Here is a 16,483-nt window from a genome sequence, read left to right on the forward strand (position 1 = left end):
AGGGGAAAAAATGAATTCACAAAATAATCCCAATTCTTATCTTCTGTGTGTCCGAATCAGTTAACAAATTCTATAATTAGTTTTTTGGCACATTCAGTTTGCTATCAATAGATTAACTGAGACTCCTTGACAGTTCTAATTCAGACAGTGTACTGCACGCACAAACTGGAGTTCTCTTGTGGTTCATCTTCAAAAGTGGTGTTTGGCAACCTTTCAAACTTACTGACTTACAATTAGCTAATTAACAAGACAAAGGTAAACTGTAACTATTTTGTGAATGCTATGTATCCCAGGCTCACGTTAACATTGTACTCTAGAGTATTATTTATACTTGAACTATTCTGACTATGGTTCCGAATTTGCTCATCGATTCTGGTTCTTAACAATTCCAGGTTCTTTGAAGGGCATGTGGTTACTGTTACTACTACATAAAATCCTGCTCTGGCATTATTGCATGAATATTAATCATAATATAATAGTAAAACATTTTAAGACATTTCTGCATTTAGTACTTTCACTTTTAATACTTTGAATGTATTTTCCTGATAACACTTGGACACTTTTACTCAGGTAACACTGCACTTTTACATAGCTGCATTGTGCCTCCTCTTAATTGGAAGAAGTCGTATTAAACCAAAGAAGAACAATTTCAAAGCAGAATAAAGAATTAAATGAAAGGGAAAATTTATGACTATATTGCTGAGAGGAAAGACAATTTCTCTTCGCTAAATCTCTATACAAAAAAGCAGGATTTTGGTGAACAACAAAAAAACGGGAGCATCAGTGACTTTTTCTTTCACATTATATTTGAAGCTATTCCATTTTCTGGGTTACCAGTGAGACGAGTCACACCCCAATTAATGTATGATTGGTTGGTCGAAAATAGACGACAGTAAAGGTACAAAATAAATGACAAGGATATGTTGATTAAAAAACACATTTGTGATACATCACAAACAAGTGTAATCCAGCATAAAATACATTTCTCTTAAAACATACGTGAGAACGCAGAATAATTGTATAGAACACAATTTTTAGGAGACAGTGTAGAATATATACACTACCATTCAAAAGTTTGGGGTCACTTAGAAATGTCCCCATTTTTGAAAGAAAAGCATTTTTTCAATGAAAATAACATTAAATGATCAGAAATCCAGTCGAGACATTGTTTATGTGGCTATTCTACCTGGAAACGACTGATTGAATTGACTTGAGACTTAACTTGAACTTGCCATCAAACGCTTGAACCTGAAGACACTTCATACTTGCTCTAACAGACTTAGGACTTGGACTCGTCTTGATTGACTTTGACTAAAGGCTTGATTTTGACTTGTCTGAAAGGATGTGGACATGGACTTTTCTCTCAAATATCTGACCTAATGTACTTTAAACTTAAAAAGACTTGATTGGCTCGCCTGACTTGAGACTTAGCCTCGCCAAGCAGCTGATTTTTAATAGAATATCTACATAATTTTCTGTCCTTTTGCATCTCTCTCTCCCTTTGTCTGTCTTCATTCCCAGGTGGCGAGTCTTTCTGGGGGAAACCTTTCAAGGATGAGTTTCGGCCGAACTTATCTCACACCGGCCGGGGGGTTCTCAGCATGGCCAACTCAGGTCCAAACACCAACAAGTCTCAGTTGTAAGAAATGCTTTTTTTTTTATTTAAAAAAAAAAAAAAAAAAAAAAAAAAAAAAAAAAAAGCACTCTTTGCTAAACTTTTAACCGTCGCTCTGTGCTGGGAAAGTCAGCCAACAGAGAATTGTGTTTTGTTTTTCTCTGTCTCTTTGTTCCTTTGATTTCTTTGCTGAGGCCCCACAGGTGAATAAGACGTGAAAAATGTGTTGCATATATTGAATGCACACTTACAGCATTTGCTTTTTTTGGCATTTAGTCAGAAAAATATGGCATTTTTATAGCAGAAAAAGAAACCTGAACATTTGAACTTGTCCCCTGAAAGAAAAGTATAAACCTAAAAAGTTTTTTTTTTTTGAGGGATAATTTACCTTAAAAGCACAAATATAGCAAAAGTAAACTGTTTTCTGTTTGTTTCATCCTTGATAATGCTTTATTTAAACCACCTTTCTTTTATAAATGTTAATGAAACAAGTAATAGATGACACAATAATAAAATATGTCTTTATAAGAGAAGTTAAAGTAGTTTTTCACACCTCAAAGACGATTTATTATGTTTATCTGCTGCTTATAAATGATAAAAAGAATGGAGGAGCCGTCACCATTGTTATTCTTGCTTAATCTTAACCCTCATAAATGTGCCTTTTTTAGTTATTTTGTATATTTAGTTAAACTTATGCCAACCGATGTGGCTTTTATTCCTGAAAGACATGACTCTTTTGAAGTTTTTTTTTTTTTTTTACTGATTATCTTGTTTTCTTTTCCGTCCCTGCAATAGTTTTCACATATTTGTGAACTAAATTCTGTTTTGTGCTAATAAGACACTGCTTTTGTTCCGTTTTTCTCTCAGCTTCATCACATTCCGGTCTTGCACCTACCTCGACAGGAAGCACACAGTGTTTGGCAGGTAAACTTTGTGTTCTTTTCTTCCGTAAGTGTTAAAACACTTTTTTGTGTGTTCAGTCGTTTCTAAATTAACTGCTTTGCCAGCTTTTTAGATTAGATTAGATTCAACTCTACTGTCATTACGACATGCAGTTTGGCATCTACACCAGAAGTGCAAAAAGCAACAAGTGTAAGATTTACGAAATGTACAGAGATATACAGGGTGAATGAGACCTGAAATGCATTATAACCATGCAATATGAATGGTTTGTTATAGACATAATGCACCAGTGTTCTTTTACTGCCTATTCAGCCTTCTGTTTGTTTGTGTAGTTCATTTTGAAAGGCGACCGTCCCAATGAGCACCAGAGAGTTTGGTGCCGTTTACTAAACTTCTTCCTCTGAGTCTTCCCTGAGTTTGCATCTCACTTTCTCATCCTGTTTTTTTTTTTTTTGTTTGTTTGTTTTTTAATTCTTTATTACACATTCGATTCCTTTTGAAGCTCCAGACAGTGAAACGTATTTAGGCTTTCAGTCTGACTTCTGGCTGAAAGCAGTGAAAAATTTAACAGAAGCTGAACCTTAACTAATGTCCTGCTCTCTGTCTGCTGAGCTGAGCTGAGCATGATCTTAAATGGTCGTCTTTTGGAGAAAGCTTCAGCCGTCATCTAAAAATATTCAGGTTGCTTTCAAGTGACTCACTCTTCACATGGTCAAAACACTTAAAAAGGTTCTGGTTTAACCCCAAATGCAGCTTTTTATACTTTGCAGACTATAGTCATTTCACATTTAATGGGAACAATGGTGCAGCTTTCCTTAAACTGATCTATAGATAATGTAAAATATGTAAATACTTGACAGACAGAAATTTTTCAGTTAATATGATGGTAAAGGACAGCCAAATAAATTTTCTCTGACCTCATATACGCGTTTCTATTTTCAGTTATTATTCCAATACTTGACTTATATTTGAGAAGCTTTTGTCACAAATCAGCTTGTCACACAGCCCTGTTCAGTTGCATATTTAATTCCATAAGATAGAGGAAAACTACACTGGAAAATCACAGATATTAAGAGAGATTTTAAAAATGTAGTCAACAGAATCTAGTAGCAAAATGTGCCATTATATCCTAAATCTTTTCTGTTAAGTTGAAATTAGTCTGTTCCTTTAAGCTTGAAAGCTGCTGTTTTCACCAATTTTAATCAGTGATTCAGCTATTTTGTTTTATTAACTCATTAAAATATTTAGTGTATTAAAAAATGCCCGTCATAATTCCCAAAGTGACATCTTTAAATGTCTTATGTTGTTTGTCGAACACTTGTAAAAAGATAAAGAGAGAGGGAAAGAAGGGAAACAAGATTCAACAAAATTCTCTTGCTGGACTTGGATCAGTGATGCTGCACTTCATGGTCAGTGCCTTAAACCCCAAGGCAACCAAGACACTTCAAAAACAAACTATTTTGACAAAAAATTTTATTCATTCTACTTTATAAACAAGCAGAAATAATCTTAGGCCAGCGTGGTACTGTAATTTTTCAGGATATGAACAGAAAAACTAGTTTTGGTGTTCCGACAGAGGTCTTTTTCCTGCATGACTGGACCTTTAAATGTTGACTTTCTTTTTCTATGCTAATGCTAATTTCATACTGTGGTGGATCTAACTCTCTGTAATATTCCTTGTTTTGCACTAGGCCACTTTAAGAACCATCCATTTTTTCCTCTTCATGGTTATTTGTTGGGTCTTTGAAATGTCAAAAAACAGTGCTCAACTATAATCCATGGCAAAGAAAAGCAGGAGAAACTGCTTTGAGAAGCTGAAATGTTTTGACAACTCTCCGCAAAACAATTAAACTTGGTGTACATTAGTTGCACATCAACGCAGATTTAATTGTGTAATCCTGAAAAACGATGAAAAGAACTGCTTTAATGGCAGTATTGGATTTTTATATCATTTTTGCATTAATATGCAAAGGACTTTGTTTTGGCTAACCCGACAAGAGACTAATCAGACACCTGGCTCTGTGGTTTTATCCAGCACCAATTTCTCAAACATTTTTTCTGAAAATTGATTATTTAACAATAGATCAGTTTACCTTTAGAGAGGCTTTTTATCCACATTTCAGACACCTGTTGTCCAGATAATTTTGTCAGCTTTTTGTGGAAATATCACAGCTTTCGATCTCGAAATTGCTTGAAAGTCCTCTAAGACTTTTTTTTAAAAGTTCCTGACCATTTAGATCTTAAAATGAATGTGGGAAAGAGGCTTGAGATGACAGTCCTTGATAAAAGAAAACTGCAGTTTGAAGTGAGCTGAAAGTTTTGAAACACAAAGTGTTGCTCTGGTAGATTTGCTGATATCGTGGGGTCAGTGAGTCGGTAAGTGTGGGTGCTCCGCCGCTGGTCTGAACATGTGGAAGCCGAGCACATGTGACCAAAAAGCATCCCCCGCTAGCTGTTTACTGATAGCATGTGAATGCTCTCTCCACATGCCAACAGGGTCCCCCACTGGAGCAGCTGGATAAAGAGTTTGCAGTTTAAAGTGCAAACCGAGAGCAACTTCTTTAAGTGCTCTGCAGCAGGGGACTCGCTAACAGATCGCCTCTTTCCCCTCAGCCTTTGACAGACGCTATATCTTTGCTGGCTGTTTTCTCTGCTGTGTTTACACCATAAAGCCAATGTGCTGATAAGAAGCGCTATAAATGTTTGCTTTTAACTGAAACCCGTGCTCACTGTTGACTGAGGAATATAATGAGGTCTGCACAAATCCCTTAGCCAGTAAATGACATACTCTGGTATATAGAAACCAAGAGATGGTTGCACATGGGTTTGTTTCACACTCAAACCAATAAAAAGCGGTTTGTTCTTCATCTTATGTGACTTTAAGAATGAGGCACTTTATTGATTTTTAATCAGCTAGGTTGCAGCACTGCAGCCATAAAGCAGCTGCGATCAAAATTATTGTCACTCACATTTTGACAACATAAAAGGGTTGCTTACAGTGATGAACAGGGAGTAGTAATAGCTGAAGAAGTAGCTTTACAGTGCATTTCAGCTCCTTGTTTAGCTCCCTAAATCACAAACTCACCATTTTACTTCACTCTTGCCACTCTTATCACTTCATTTTGTCTGCAGAAGTGAGCTTTTTTCAGTAAAACAACTCTTAAAACCGACTCCACAGCAGATAACGTTGGAAACTAGCTGGTCAGGAATGGTGTTTAGTAGCTAAAGAGGCTGATATTTTTCTCAAGAGTTTGTTGAGACCAAAAACAGAACATAAAGAGAGTTAATGTTGCACTTAAATTCATCCGATGACTCCAAATGAATATTGTTGCTCCACATCTGTTAGGTATTCAAGTAAGCAACTGTTTGCTGTTAAGTTTGTTCGATCAAAAAAAAAAAGAAAAATATCTGATGATATGTTAGTCATGTTCTACACATGAAATTTGTTGTCTTCAAGTGTCAAAAAAAGAAGAAATCGGTTATACATAAGATTAATATAGCTATAAATCATGACTTGTAAATGATGGTAGTGTGCTGTTTTAGTAGCTTTGAAATAAACTTTGGTGTAAAATAGATTTGATTTTCATAATTTATGTTGTTGGGGCTTTTTTTTTAATAATGAGTCTAGATTATTCCAACTTTCATAAATGAGAAATGCAATATTTAACTAATTTAAAAGCAAACACTTGTTCTCATTTAAGCCCTTTGCAAACACAGGAGCTGCAACATTGCTGCTTCATCAGTCATTTAGATATAAGTCACTTTTACAGTACTGTTCCTCGTGACTTCGTTCAGACACAATGACAGAGCCACTGTGCACGCTCAGTATTTGTCATGCATGAAATATTTGACTGTACATCAAATGGCCTAATGCATCAGTCCTGTCTCCCTGTCAGGGATAATTTATGATTAATTAATGAAGTTGCTGCTGTTGTTCCACATACATAAATGTGCACAACTTTCTCTAAATCAATCCTAGTACTGTAGGTATTTAATAAACTCAGAGGAAAAACTCCTACAAACAGCTGGAAGCAACAAACTAAATTTCACCCTGGATTATGTTTATTATTGGTAAATCTTTTTAAACTGATTTGTTACAGACGCTGTCTTCATTGCAGTAAAGTTTTATTTTTAAGGACATTTCAGCTTATAAGAAATTGGAGAACGTGAATGAGAGTGGTTTTTGGACTAATATTGGTGCTGAAATGTGGAAAGACTTCTCCTCAAATCAATTCACATAACTCGAAGTACAGTCGCTTGGATGTACCTCTTCGTTAATGTGACTGCATGTAGTTTAGACTCTTGTCATGTTAGATTAATAGAAAGAAGTGCAGGTCTCAGAGAGGCTTTAGTTTAACATCCTTCTTTAGTCTCTTGTTGATTTCTCATTGACTGTCCTCCTTTCTTATTCTTTGTTGACCACAAAACCGTGTTCGAATGATAATATGGTTCAAATGTGTAGGCTGTTTTTGGATTTTATCATCCATCCTATTGTTGTAAACACGATGTCCCAGGTATGTCTTGAGGGAATTTCTTTATATTTGGCACAAACATAAACTTAAAATCAAGGATGAGCTTGGTGGTCAAATTCCTCCAAAGTGTTGGGCTGTAACTCAAAAATTCATATAAGAATTATGGCAATATCTATAGAAATATCTAATACTTGGGTGTCAAACTCATTATAATTTAGGGGCCACATTCAGCCCAATTTGATCTCAAGTGGGCCGGACCAGTAAAATCATGACATAGCAACCTATAAATAACGACAACTCCAAATTTTTCCCTTTGTTTTAGTGCAAAAAAAGTACATTCTGAAAATGTTCACATTTCAGGAATTAAAAAACAGGGCACAAAATGTCAAAAGAGAGAAACAAAATGCCATAAAATGAGACAAACGACACTAAACGATACAGAAAAGATATTAAAAAATTTACAAATCGACAAAAAAAATGGTCAAATGACAAAAACGACAAAAAAATTACACAAATGACACAAACGAGACAAAAAATGACAAAAGAGAAACAAAATGACAGAAAACACAAGCGAGACAAAAACCCCCACAAAACAACAAAAACAATACACAAAACAATGAATCAAGCAAAACACAAAATGGCAAAAATAAGACAAAAAACACAAGTGAGACAAAAAAGAAATGCAAAATTACAAAAACGAGAAAACAAAAGTCAGACAAAAAACAACAGAAACAAGACAAAATGTTACAAAAATGAGACAAAACGACAAATGCAAGAAACAGAATGACAAAAAAAATGAGACAAATGACACGAAACAAAACAGAAAAGAGACAAAAAAAATTATAGAAAAAAGTTACAAAGCGACAAAAAATAAAAACACAAGTGAGACAAAAAAAACCCCACAAAATGGCAAAAACAATACTTAAAACAACGAATAAAGCGAAACACAAAATGACAAAAATAAGATAAAAACACAAGCCAGACCAGAAGGAAACAAACAACAAAAGTCAGACAAGAAAAAGACAAAGAAAAGACAAAATATTACAAAAATGAGCCACAAAATGACAAAAGAACAATGAGCAATCTAGTACTTTACTTTATGATCAACACAACTTGTCAAGGTCTAGAAATTATTTAAAATTTATAGTCTTACAAATTTAAAATTTGCAGTTAGCGTCTTATTCTGTAGTTTTTACACTTTATGAAGTCGTCCCGCAGGCCGGATTGGACCCTCTGGAGGGCCAGTTTTGGCCCACGGGCCGCATGTTTGACACCCCTGATCTAATAGGATGAAATAATGACTTGATGGTATTTTATATTGAAAACTGGTTGGCGGTGGCCAGTAAAAAGTCCGGTTTGTAATACTTCTCTGTCTCTAAATCTCGTTTCCTGAAATAGGTACTACAAACTTGTTTCTGCCATGGTAGCTTAATGCCTCAAAGGACTCCAGTGTGTCAGTCTTCAAAAAGGCCTCAGACTGAACTTCCTGGATCGTATTTCATCGTCTTACCTGCTGCAACACACACACGTGAATGACGTCTTTTCCCTGCTCTTTGACACGTTTCCGTTGTTAAACTCTCACACCTTCCTGCAATGGAAGGTCGGCCGTGGAGTCAAATAAAGTTCATTTCTCTAAATCTAGACGGATAACCTCGCAGGGATTTGAGCTCTGCTTCATCGTGCTCCTTGAAATCAGCCCACAGCACTCTTGTCATGATTGACCACATCAGTCTCCACTTCAGACATGTCGTGTTGAATGGTAAAAATGGCTGCACAGGCTGTGAATTTATCCAGCAGCCTCAAGTCTCTAATTATTACATTTTCATTATATATTTCATTGTGACAGATGTGCTGCCCTCATTTCATTTTCCCTGTCGAAGATCAATGCGATCCGGGACCTGAGTGGGACGACCAGGTCTCTCCTGCTGCTGCATGGATGTATGGAGGACTTGTCATCTTAATAAATGAAATATCTTTCTTTCTTTTGTTCTTCTACAGGGTTGTCGGTGGATTCGAGACCCTCACAGCTATGGAGAATGTGGAGAGTGATCCGAAAACAGACAAACCGAAGGTAGAGTCTATCTTTCACCTCTAAATGTAAGAATCAGAAGACACTGGTTTGTTGAATTATATTTTGTTTCGCAGGTTTGAACTTTACCTGACTTCCTGGTCCAGAAGGAATTACAGAGCTTAGGTGTAGAATCAGTTAAAGTTCCAAGATTGCTAACATTAAAAACAGCAGAAAGGAGCAAGTGTTTTGACCCTTACATGGATCATCTAAAGGTCAGGTGCTAAGACTAGAAGTGAAGCAGAGGCCAGTAAAAGGCGAGCTCAAAATACCAATGAGGCGCTAAGTTCAGTTTGCAAACCAGAAATGTCATCATAAAAGTGCTTTGAAAACAGCAAAGACGGCTACATTTATTTTTTTCTGGGTTCATGTCAATGCCAAAAGTCATTCTGCTCAAAAAAACCATCTTCCTGTACACAGAAACTTGATTTTCCATCTTAGTGTGTGGCAGATTATGATAGAACTTAACATTTTAGGTATTTTATCATTTACACATCATTTGACAGTGACTTTCTGTTTCACAGTCGGAGATCAAGATCATCAGTACGACTGTGTTTGTGGACCCGTACGAAGAGGCTGATGCTGAGGTTTGAATTTTTCTGACTTCATACTAATTTTGTTCTCCCCTCAGAGTGCACCAAGAATATTTTTAGTAGCGCATTGACACTAGAAGCACTTTTCTTTTCTACACAGTGTGCGTATTTAGAGTGCAAAGTGGCCCTGTATTAAAGCACAGTTGTCTGAGGTTAATGTATATTTATGTGTATATATATGTATATATATATGTATATGTATATATATATATATATATATATATATATATATATGTATATATATATATATATGTATACATATACATATATACATATATATATATATACATATACATATATACATATATATATATACATATATATATATATATATACACACATATATATGTATATATATATATATATATATATATATATATATACACACACATATATATACATGCTCCCAACTTTGTGGGAACAGTTTGGAGCTGGCCCCTTCCTCTTCCAACATGACTGTGCACCAGTGCACAAAGCAAGGTCCATAAAGACATGGATGACAGAGTCTGGTGTGGATGAACTTGACTGGCCTGCACAGAGTCCTGACCTCAACCCGATAGAACACCTTTGGGATGAATTAGAGCGGAGACTGAGAGCCAGACCTTCTGGTCCAACATCAGTGTGTGACCTCACAAATTTGCTTCTGGAAGAATGGTCAAAAATTCCCATAAACACACTCCTAAACCTTGTGGACAGCCTTCCCAGAAGACTTGAAGCTGTTATAGCTGCAAAGGGTGGACCAACGTCATATTGAACCCTATGGATTAGAAATGGGATGTCACTTACGTTCATATGCGAGTCAAGGTAGGTGAGCAAATACTTTTGGCTATGTAATGTATATCAGGACGCAAAATTATGACTGTTGTGTTCATTTTGTGTCGATAAACCGGTTCAGGAAACCATTCAGAATTTGCAGCCCTTTCTTCAAACCCTCAACAACTCCAAACCTTCCAAGACCAAAAAATCTTGCGAACCTTTCAGGACCTCAAATACCTTTAAGAATCCTTCGGCCAAATGTCTGCCACTAATATGTAACGCTATCGTTCTATCATCCACATCTAGTCAAGTAGACAGAGTAACAAACTCGCGTTACTCACGTAATGCCTGCTTACACTGTTTATGTCTGAGTGTAACGCCCAGTTTCACTCTGGTCCAGGTAAGATACCACTGGTACTGTAAGTGTAGAGGGTTTTTTGTCCTGCATCTTACAGATAAGATTCACACCTGCATGTCAGAAACGTGTCAACACAATAGTACAGATTATTAAGGAAGCCTCTCCATCCTTGCATCTGGTTTGCCCTTGTGGGGATTTACGGGATTTATGCCTTTCAGATTGCAGCAGAGCGAGAAAAGGAGCTTCAGAAGCAGGAGGAGGAGAAGCAGCAGGCCAGCATCGCCCTGAAGAAAGCCAAGGAGGACCAGGTGCCAAAGACCTTCAAAGAAGGTGTTGGGAAATACATCAACCCCTCCACAATGTAAGGACACAACTGGAATACTATTAACTGCTCTGCTTTTAATGTAGAAGTGACTCATCCATTGGCACCACTGTGCTGTATGTAACAGCTGCATAAACCTGAATATTTACTCCAGTCTGTTGGTAGAATTTGGATTAAAAAGTAGGCAAGTTTACTGCATATTTTTTCCCATTCTGATGGTAGCGACTTGTGAAAAAGGACAGTAATGAATGGATGATAAAACATGATTGCGTAGCGACATAGCAACGCAGAATGAGTCGAATCCTAATGTGAAAAACTGCCAATTATGGAGAAGATTACCAGTTCTCCCCACAGGGATAATTCAGGTTTATTATCTGGAACATATTTTTGCTGAGTTTAGGTACATTGTGTTGTATTATGTGACATTTCACTTCACTTTCTCTTGTTTTGGAATAATATTCAGAACAACCTACACCTTATAGCTGAGTTTCATCGCTCAGAAGAGATCAGAACAGTAGATTTTTGTACTTCAGCGCTAATAAATTTAGCCGCGTAGAGGTTTTTATGGTGGTTTATGTTGGAATTCATTTCTGATGTGCACTTTACACAATGTATGAACCCTGTAGCGGTTGTGGAGATACTGAAATTACTGTCATTGTCCAAAATTCGAGTGCATTAACTGGAGATGTTGTACTTTGGCTAAAATGTGTGTTCAGAGATGATGATGAGGCTCTTGACGAGTTAACCAACATCATCCTGCTCCTGTCACCACATTGTGTTCATTTTATTTTGCAGAACATGTCAGTATTAATGGTTTAAATTACAGGCTATTCATTTTCCAGGACAGTTCAGTGTAAAACTGGCATGTTTGGCGTTTCATCAGCTTTTAATGGGGCAGCTTTTTCATGTGTGGACTTCCAAGACGATGACTGTTATGTACTTCTAAAATTGACTTACAATGCTAGAAACATGATTTGGCATGAATATAAATCATTAAGTATAGTCTGGGCCATTTATTCTGCTTAAATTGTGACTCAACATGACTTTTATTCTTCTCCCTACATCAAATAAGGGTTTTGAACCTGCCCTAATCCCCAACTCTTCAGCTCTTCAGACCAGTTTTAGATCAGTGTTTTGGTTTTCCAGCTGCACATTAACTCCTTTGTTGTGTCTCGCTGCTCTTTCCAAACCCCCTCTTTCATATACAGTAAAACTTCAAGCAGCTCTTCACAGCAGACAGACAGAGCAGTATTTACTGCTTAACAACAAACAGCTGAGAGAAAGTCACTGAGTGTCTTTAGCTGCCTGATGTTTGTTCTGCAGGAACAGTTTGTGTAGAAGCTGACTTTGATCATTCGTTTCTTCAAGACCTCCAACTTCCAAAACCTTAAAAATACCAAAATACCCAAAACCCTGAAGCCCTACAAAGCATTCAAGAACTAAAGCATTTCCAAGACCTCAGAAACCTTCAAAACGTCCATAAATATCAAGAAAACCAAACTATCAAGACCTTCAAAACTTCTAGGACCTCAAAATCTCAAAAACCTTCAAGAAATTAAAAACTTTCAAGTCCTTAAAAACCATGAAGACTTCCAAAACTTTCAAGTCCTGAAAGATTAAAGACTTCCAAAGGTTTCAAGACCTGAAACCCTTCCAAAACTTTCAGAATCATAAAGTTGTCCAAAACCCTTAAGACTTCAAAAACCTTGAAATTAAAAAAAAAAAAAAAATCCAAGACCAAAAAATGCTTACCAGTCTGTAAGACCTTGAATACCTTCAAGACTCAACTTCCTTTAAAACCTCAAATACTTGAGATCTCAAAAACTCTCATGACCTTAAAAAACTTTTAAATCTAAAAGATTAAAATCCTCCAAACCGAAAGTCCTGAAAGTCTTGAAAATCATCGCTATTTTTAAAAAATTTAGTCTTCCAAAACTTTTCGGACCTCAAAAACCATCATCTTCAAAATATTCGAAACCTTAGAGATTTGTAAAATTTTAAGACCCCAAGGACCTTAGAAATGTCAAGTCCTCAAAAGCCCTGAAACTTGCAAAATTCCACAGCCTTAAAAACATCAAAATACCCAAAACCCTGAAGTCTTCTAAAGCATTCAAGAACTCTGGCATGTCCAAGACCTCAAAAACCTTCAAAACCTCCATAAATTTCCAGATCTCAAAACCATCAATACCTTCAAAACTTCTAGGACCTCTAAAACCTTTAAGACATCAGAAACATTCAAGTCCCAAAAACAACCTTTAAGGCCTCCAAAGCTTTAAAAACCTAAAAGATTAAAGACCTCCAATGCTTTCAAGACCTGAAAACCTTCCAGTCCTCTGAAATTTTGAGAATCTTCTAGTTGTCAAAAACTCTTATGACTTCAAAAACCTCAAAAATCATGCAATTTTAAAAAATGACAAAGACCAAAAAATCCTTACCAGCTTTTAAGACTTCAAACACCTTCAAGACTCAACTTCCTTTAAAACCCCCAAAACTTAAGATTTCAAAAACTCACGCGTCTTAAAAAATCTTTAAGACCTCCAAAACTTACAAATCCTGAAAGATAAGACCTCCAAACCTAAAGACTTGAAAGTCTTCGAAATCGTTGCTGTTTTTTGAAAAATTAAGTCTTCCAAGACCTTCGAAACATCCAAAGCCTTTGAATTTTACAAAACTTTCAGGACTCCAAGAACCTTAGAAATTTCAAGACTTCAAAAGCCCTAAGACCTCCAAAACTTCCAAGAACCTAAAAGACATCTAAACTTACAAAGACACAGAAGCTCAGAAATTTTGAAGACCTACAAAACCTTCAGCACCTCCAAATAATTTCAAGACCACCAAAACCTAAAGAGCCACCAAATCCTCCAAAACTTTAAAACCACAAACACTTCCAAGATGTTGAAGACCTTAAAGTACTTAAAAAATCTGTAGGACCATCAAAATTTTCACCACTTGAAAACTTAAAGCTTTCAGGCTTCAAAATCCTTAAAATACCTCAAGAACTCCAAAAAGTTTCAAGACCTCAAGGTCTTTGAAAAATTGCAAGAATAATCAAGACCTCCTAAATCCAATTTGCCAAAACCTTCAACACCATCTTCTCCAGTGTGACAGTATTGTAACTTTAGAGTTTTGAACTGCTGCTTCAACCAGTCAGGACATTTTAAAGACTTCTGGGACATTTTACAGGCCAATAATTGATCAAGATAACATCTAGACTGTGTTGACGTCCTGCTTGTTCTCCTCCAGAAAACGTTCAGCGGCTGAAGACGACAGTGGCCCGTCCACCAGTGGAGCAGCAGCCAAGAAGTCCAAAGGGAAGACAAGTTTCGGAGACTTCAGCTCCTGGTAGCACTGACAGATGCAACCTTCACCAGTCTGAATTAACTGGTCAGCCTGAACGCCAACAGAGTTAATTTCATCCATACTTTAGGTTTTTGTATCATCTGTCATCTCTCAATAGTGTTTCTTGCATCCTGTGAATCTATAAATAAAAGCTAAATTTTTTCATAGATAAAGTTTTGTTCTCATTTTTTCGCGTTCCTTCAGAGACACACTGTGAATCTCGGTTTCTTCTTTCCATTAACCGCTTTGTAGCAAACAAACTCTGCTGTGTAGTGTTGTCAGAAGGTGGCGCTGTAGGCTACAGGGCTGTAATAATCAGAGTAGAAGAAGCTGGAATCAAAACTAGTCCTTTCCCAACTGCTAAAGAAACCTTGAATAAGAAGAAACAAACAAAACTTTGGCAATCTCCAAGAGAAAAATGAAGAGAAGTCTTATATATTTGTAAATATTTTTCTTTATTTTTGGATTATTTAAATATAGTAAAAATGGAATAAATATACACTTGGAAAGAAATGAATTACCATGAGTAAAAATACAGATTTTTGATGTGGACATAATTTACAATTGCAGCCAGTTTATAATAATTAACATGTACATTTCTACTTGTTTGTGGGATTTTTACTACATATGATCTGTAATTTAGCAAAACTAAGAAAAAAAAAACTGAAATTCCCAAAAATAGTTATTTTAAATTGTTAAAATGTTTTTTTCTTGGAAAAATGGCAAGTATCTGTGATGTTTTTTTCCAGATTTAAATACAATTAAAAATAAGATTTTTCAGTTAAATGCAAAAAAAAGAATAACCATTTGTAAAAATACGGATTTTTGTTGTGGATTATTTACAGTTTAGGCCTGTGTTTTAAATAATTAGTGTGAAAATCAATACTTTTTCCTGAGATTTTACTAGATATTATCTGTAATTTAACAAAACTATACTACACATATTTCTTTCTATGAATGATGGCAAATATCTGTAAAATAACAGTATTTTTTGCAGATTTAAATACAATAAAAATAGAATTTTACAATTTAATGTAAAATAATGAGTAGCGATTTGTAAAAATACAGATTTTTTTTAATATGGATTATTTACAATTTTGTCCTGTTTTTTCATAATTACCGTTTAATTAATACTTTTATTTCTGAGGTCTTACTAGATATTACGGTATCTGTAATAGAACAGAAAAAAAGATTCAGAATTTTCCAAATCTTTAAACCAGTTTTACTTTGAATAATGACAAATATCTATAAACTAAAAATAATTTTTGCTAATTTGAGTACAATAAAAATAGAATTTTACTCTAAAACATAAAAGAATGAAATAACCATTTGTAAAAAAAATAATGATTTTTGATGCAGATATTAGTTACAGTTTTGGCCTTTTTTTAACAATCAGCATTTAAAATAACACTTTTATTATTTAACAGGGAATGTCTCGAAATTAACAGTAAATTGTTTAAAAAATACTAGATGAAATAACTTATTTCCTGGGCGTTCTGACAGTTGAATCAACAGATCTGTTAGTGAATGTCATAAAACATCTTGTATAATTGCATGAAGCTGTGCGGCTGATTCCTTTGCAGATCTCGCAGTGTTGGTGGACCTGCAGTATCTGTGATGGCACCCTTGTGTCACATAACACGTAATTTATTGGATGCTCGGTTATTGGCCTAATGCTGCCGCACTCGAGCCTCATTATTTAGCTGCTGGCAGCGGTTGCCAAGCTTTGGGCTTTTACCTGAATGAATGCACCCTTGAGTGTCCTCGCCGTCTGCCCTGTCTGAGCGGGATTAAGCTTTGTAAACACGGGAGGCGGAAAATGAAGTTGGTGCCCTCCAAAACTGAACTTCCTGACCTACACGATTATCCTTTTCACACATGGGGTGCTAAAACCAAGTCGTTCGTTCTCCAGCCGTCTTGGTGGCAGAGCGGCTGAAAATAAATTCCAGCAGGTTCTGGGACACCGAAGTCACTAATTGAATGAATAATTGAGGCGTGTGGTTGTTTGCAGGGATTGGATGGGCGACTTGAGACGCAGGAGCGACAAGGAAACGGTA

At 35.9% G+C, this 16,483-nt stretch overlaps 1 protein-coding gene across 1 annotated transcript; it reads left to right on the forward strand.

Annotated features, from left to right (window-relative positions):
* The first annotated feature begins 1,486 nt into the window (after positions 1 to 1,486).
* ppil2 (peptidylprolyl isomerase (cyclophilin)-like 2) lies at positions 1,487 to 14,599 on the forward strand. The gene is made up of 6 exons (XM_055011082.1): positions 1,487 to 1,639; positions 2,483 to 2,539; positions 8,989 to 9,061; positions 9,583 to 9,645; positions 10,984 to 11,126; positions 14,331 to 14,599. The coding sequence occupies exons 1-6, from the start codon at positions 1,602 to 1,604 to the stop codon at positions 14,431 to 14,433; spliced, it is 477 nt and encodes a 158-aa protein (XP_054867057.1). The 5' UTR covers positions 1,487 to 1,601; the 3' UTR covers positions 14,434 to 14,599.
* Positions 14,600 to 16,483: the final 1,884 nt, after the last annotated feature.

The sequence above is a fragment of the Amphiprion ocellaris genome, chromosome 6, assembly GCF_022539595.1.
Source record: "Amphiprion ocellaris isolate individual 3 ecotype Okinawa chromosome 6, ASM2253959v1, whole genome shotgun sequence".
Taxonomy (NCBI): Eukaryota; Metazoa; Chordata; class Actinopteri; family Pomacentridae; genus Amphiprion; species Amphiprion ocellaris.

Excerpts from the sequence above, each read along its gene's own strand:
- ppil2 (XM_055011082.1), top strand. The coding sequence starts at position 1,602 with ATGGCCAACTCAGGTCCAAACACCAACAAGTCTCAGTT. Across the intron at positions 1,640-2,482 it reads AACACCAACAAGTCTCAGTT|CTTCATCACATTCCGGTCTT; the intron begins GTAAGAAATGCT and ends TTTTTCTCTCAG. Across the intron at positions 11,127-14,330 it reads TACATCAACCCCTCCACAAT|AAAACGTTCAGCGGCTGAAG; the intron begins GTAAGGACACAA and ends GTTCTCCTCCAG.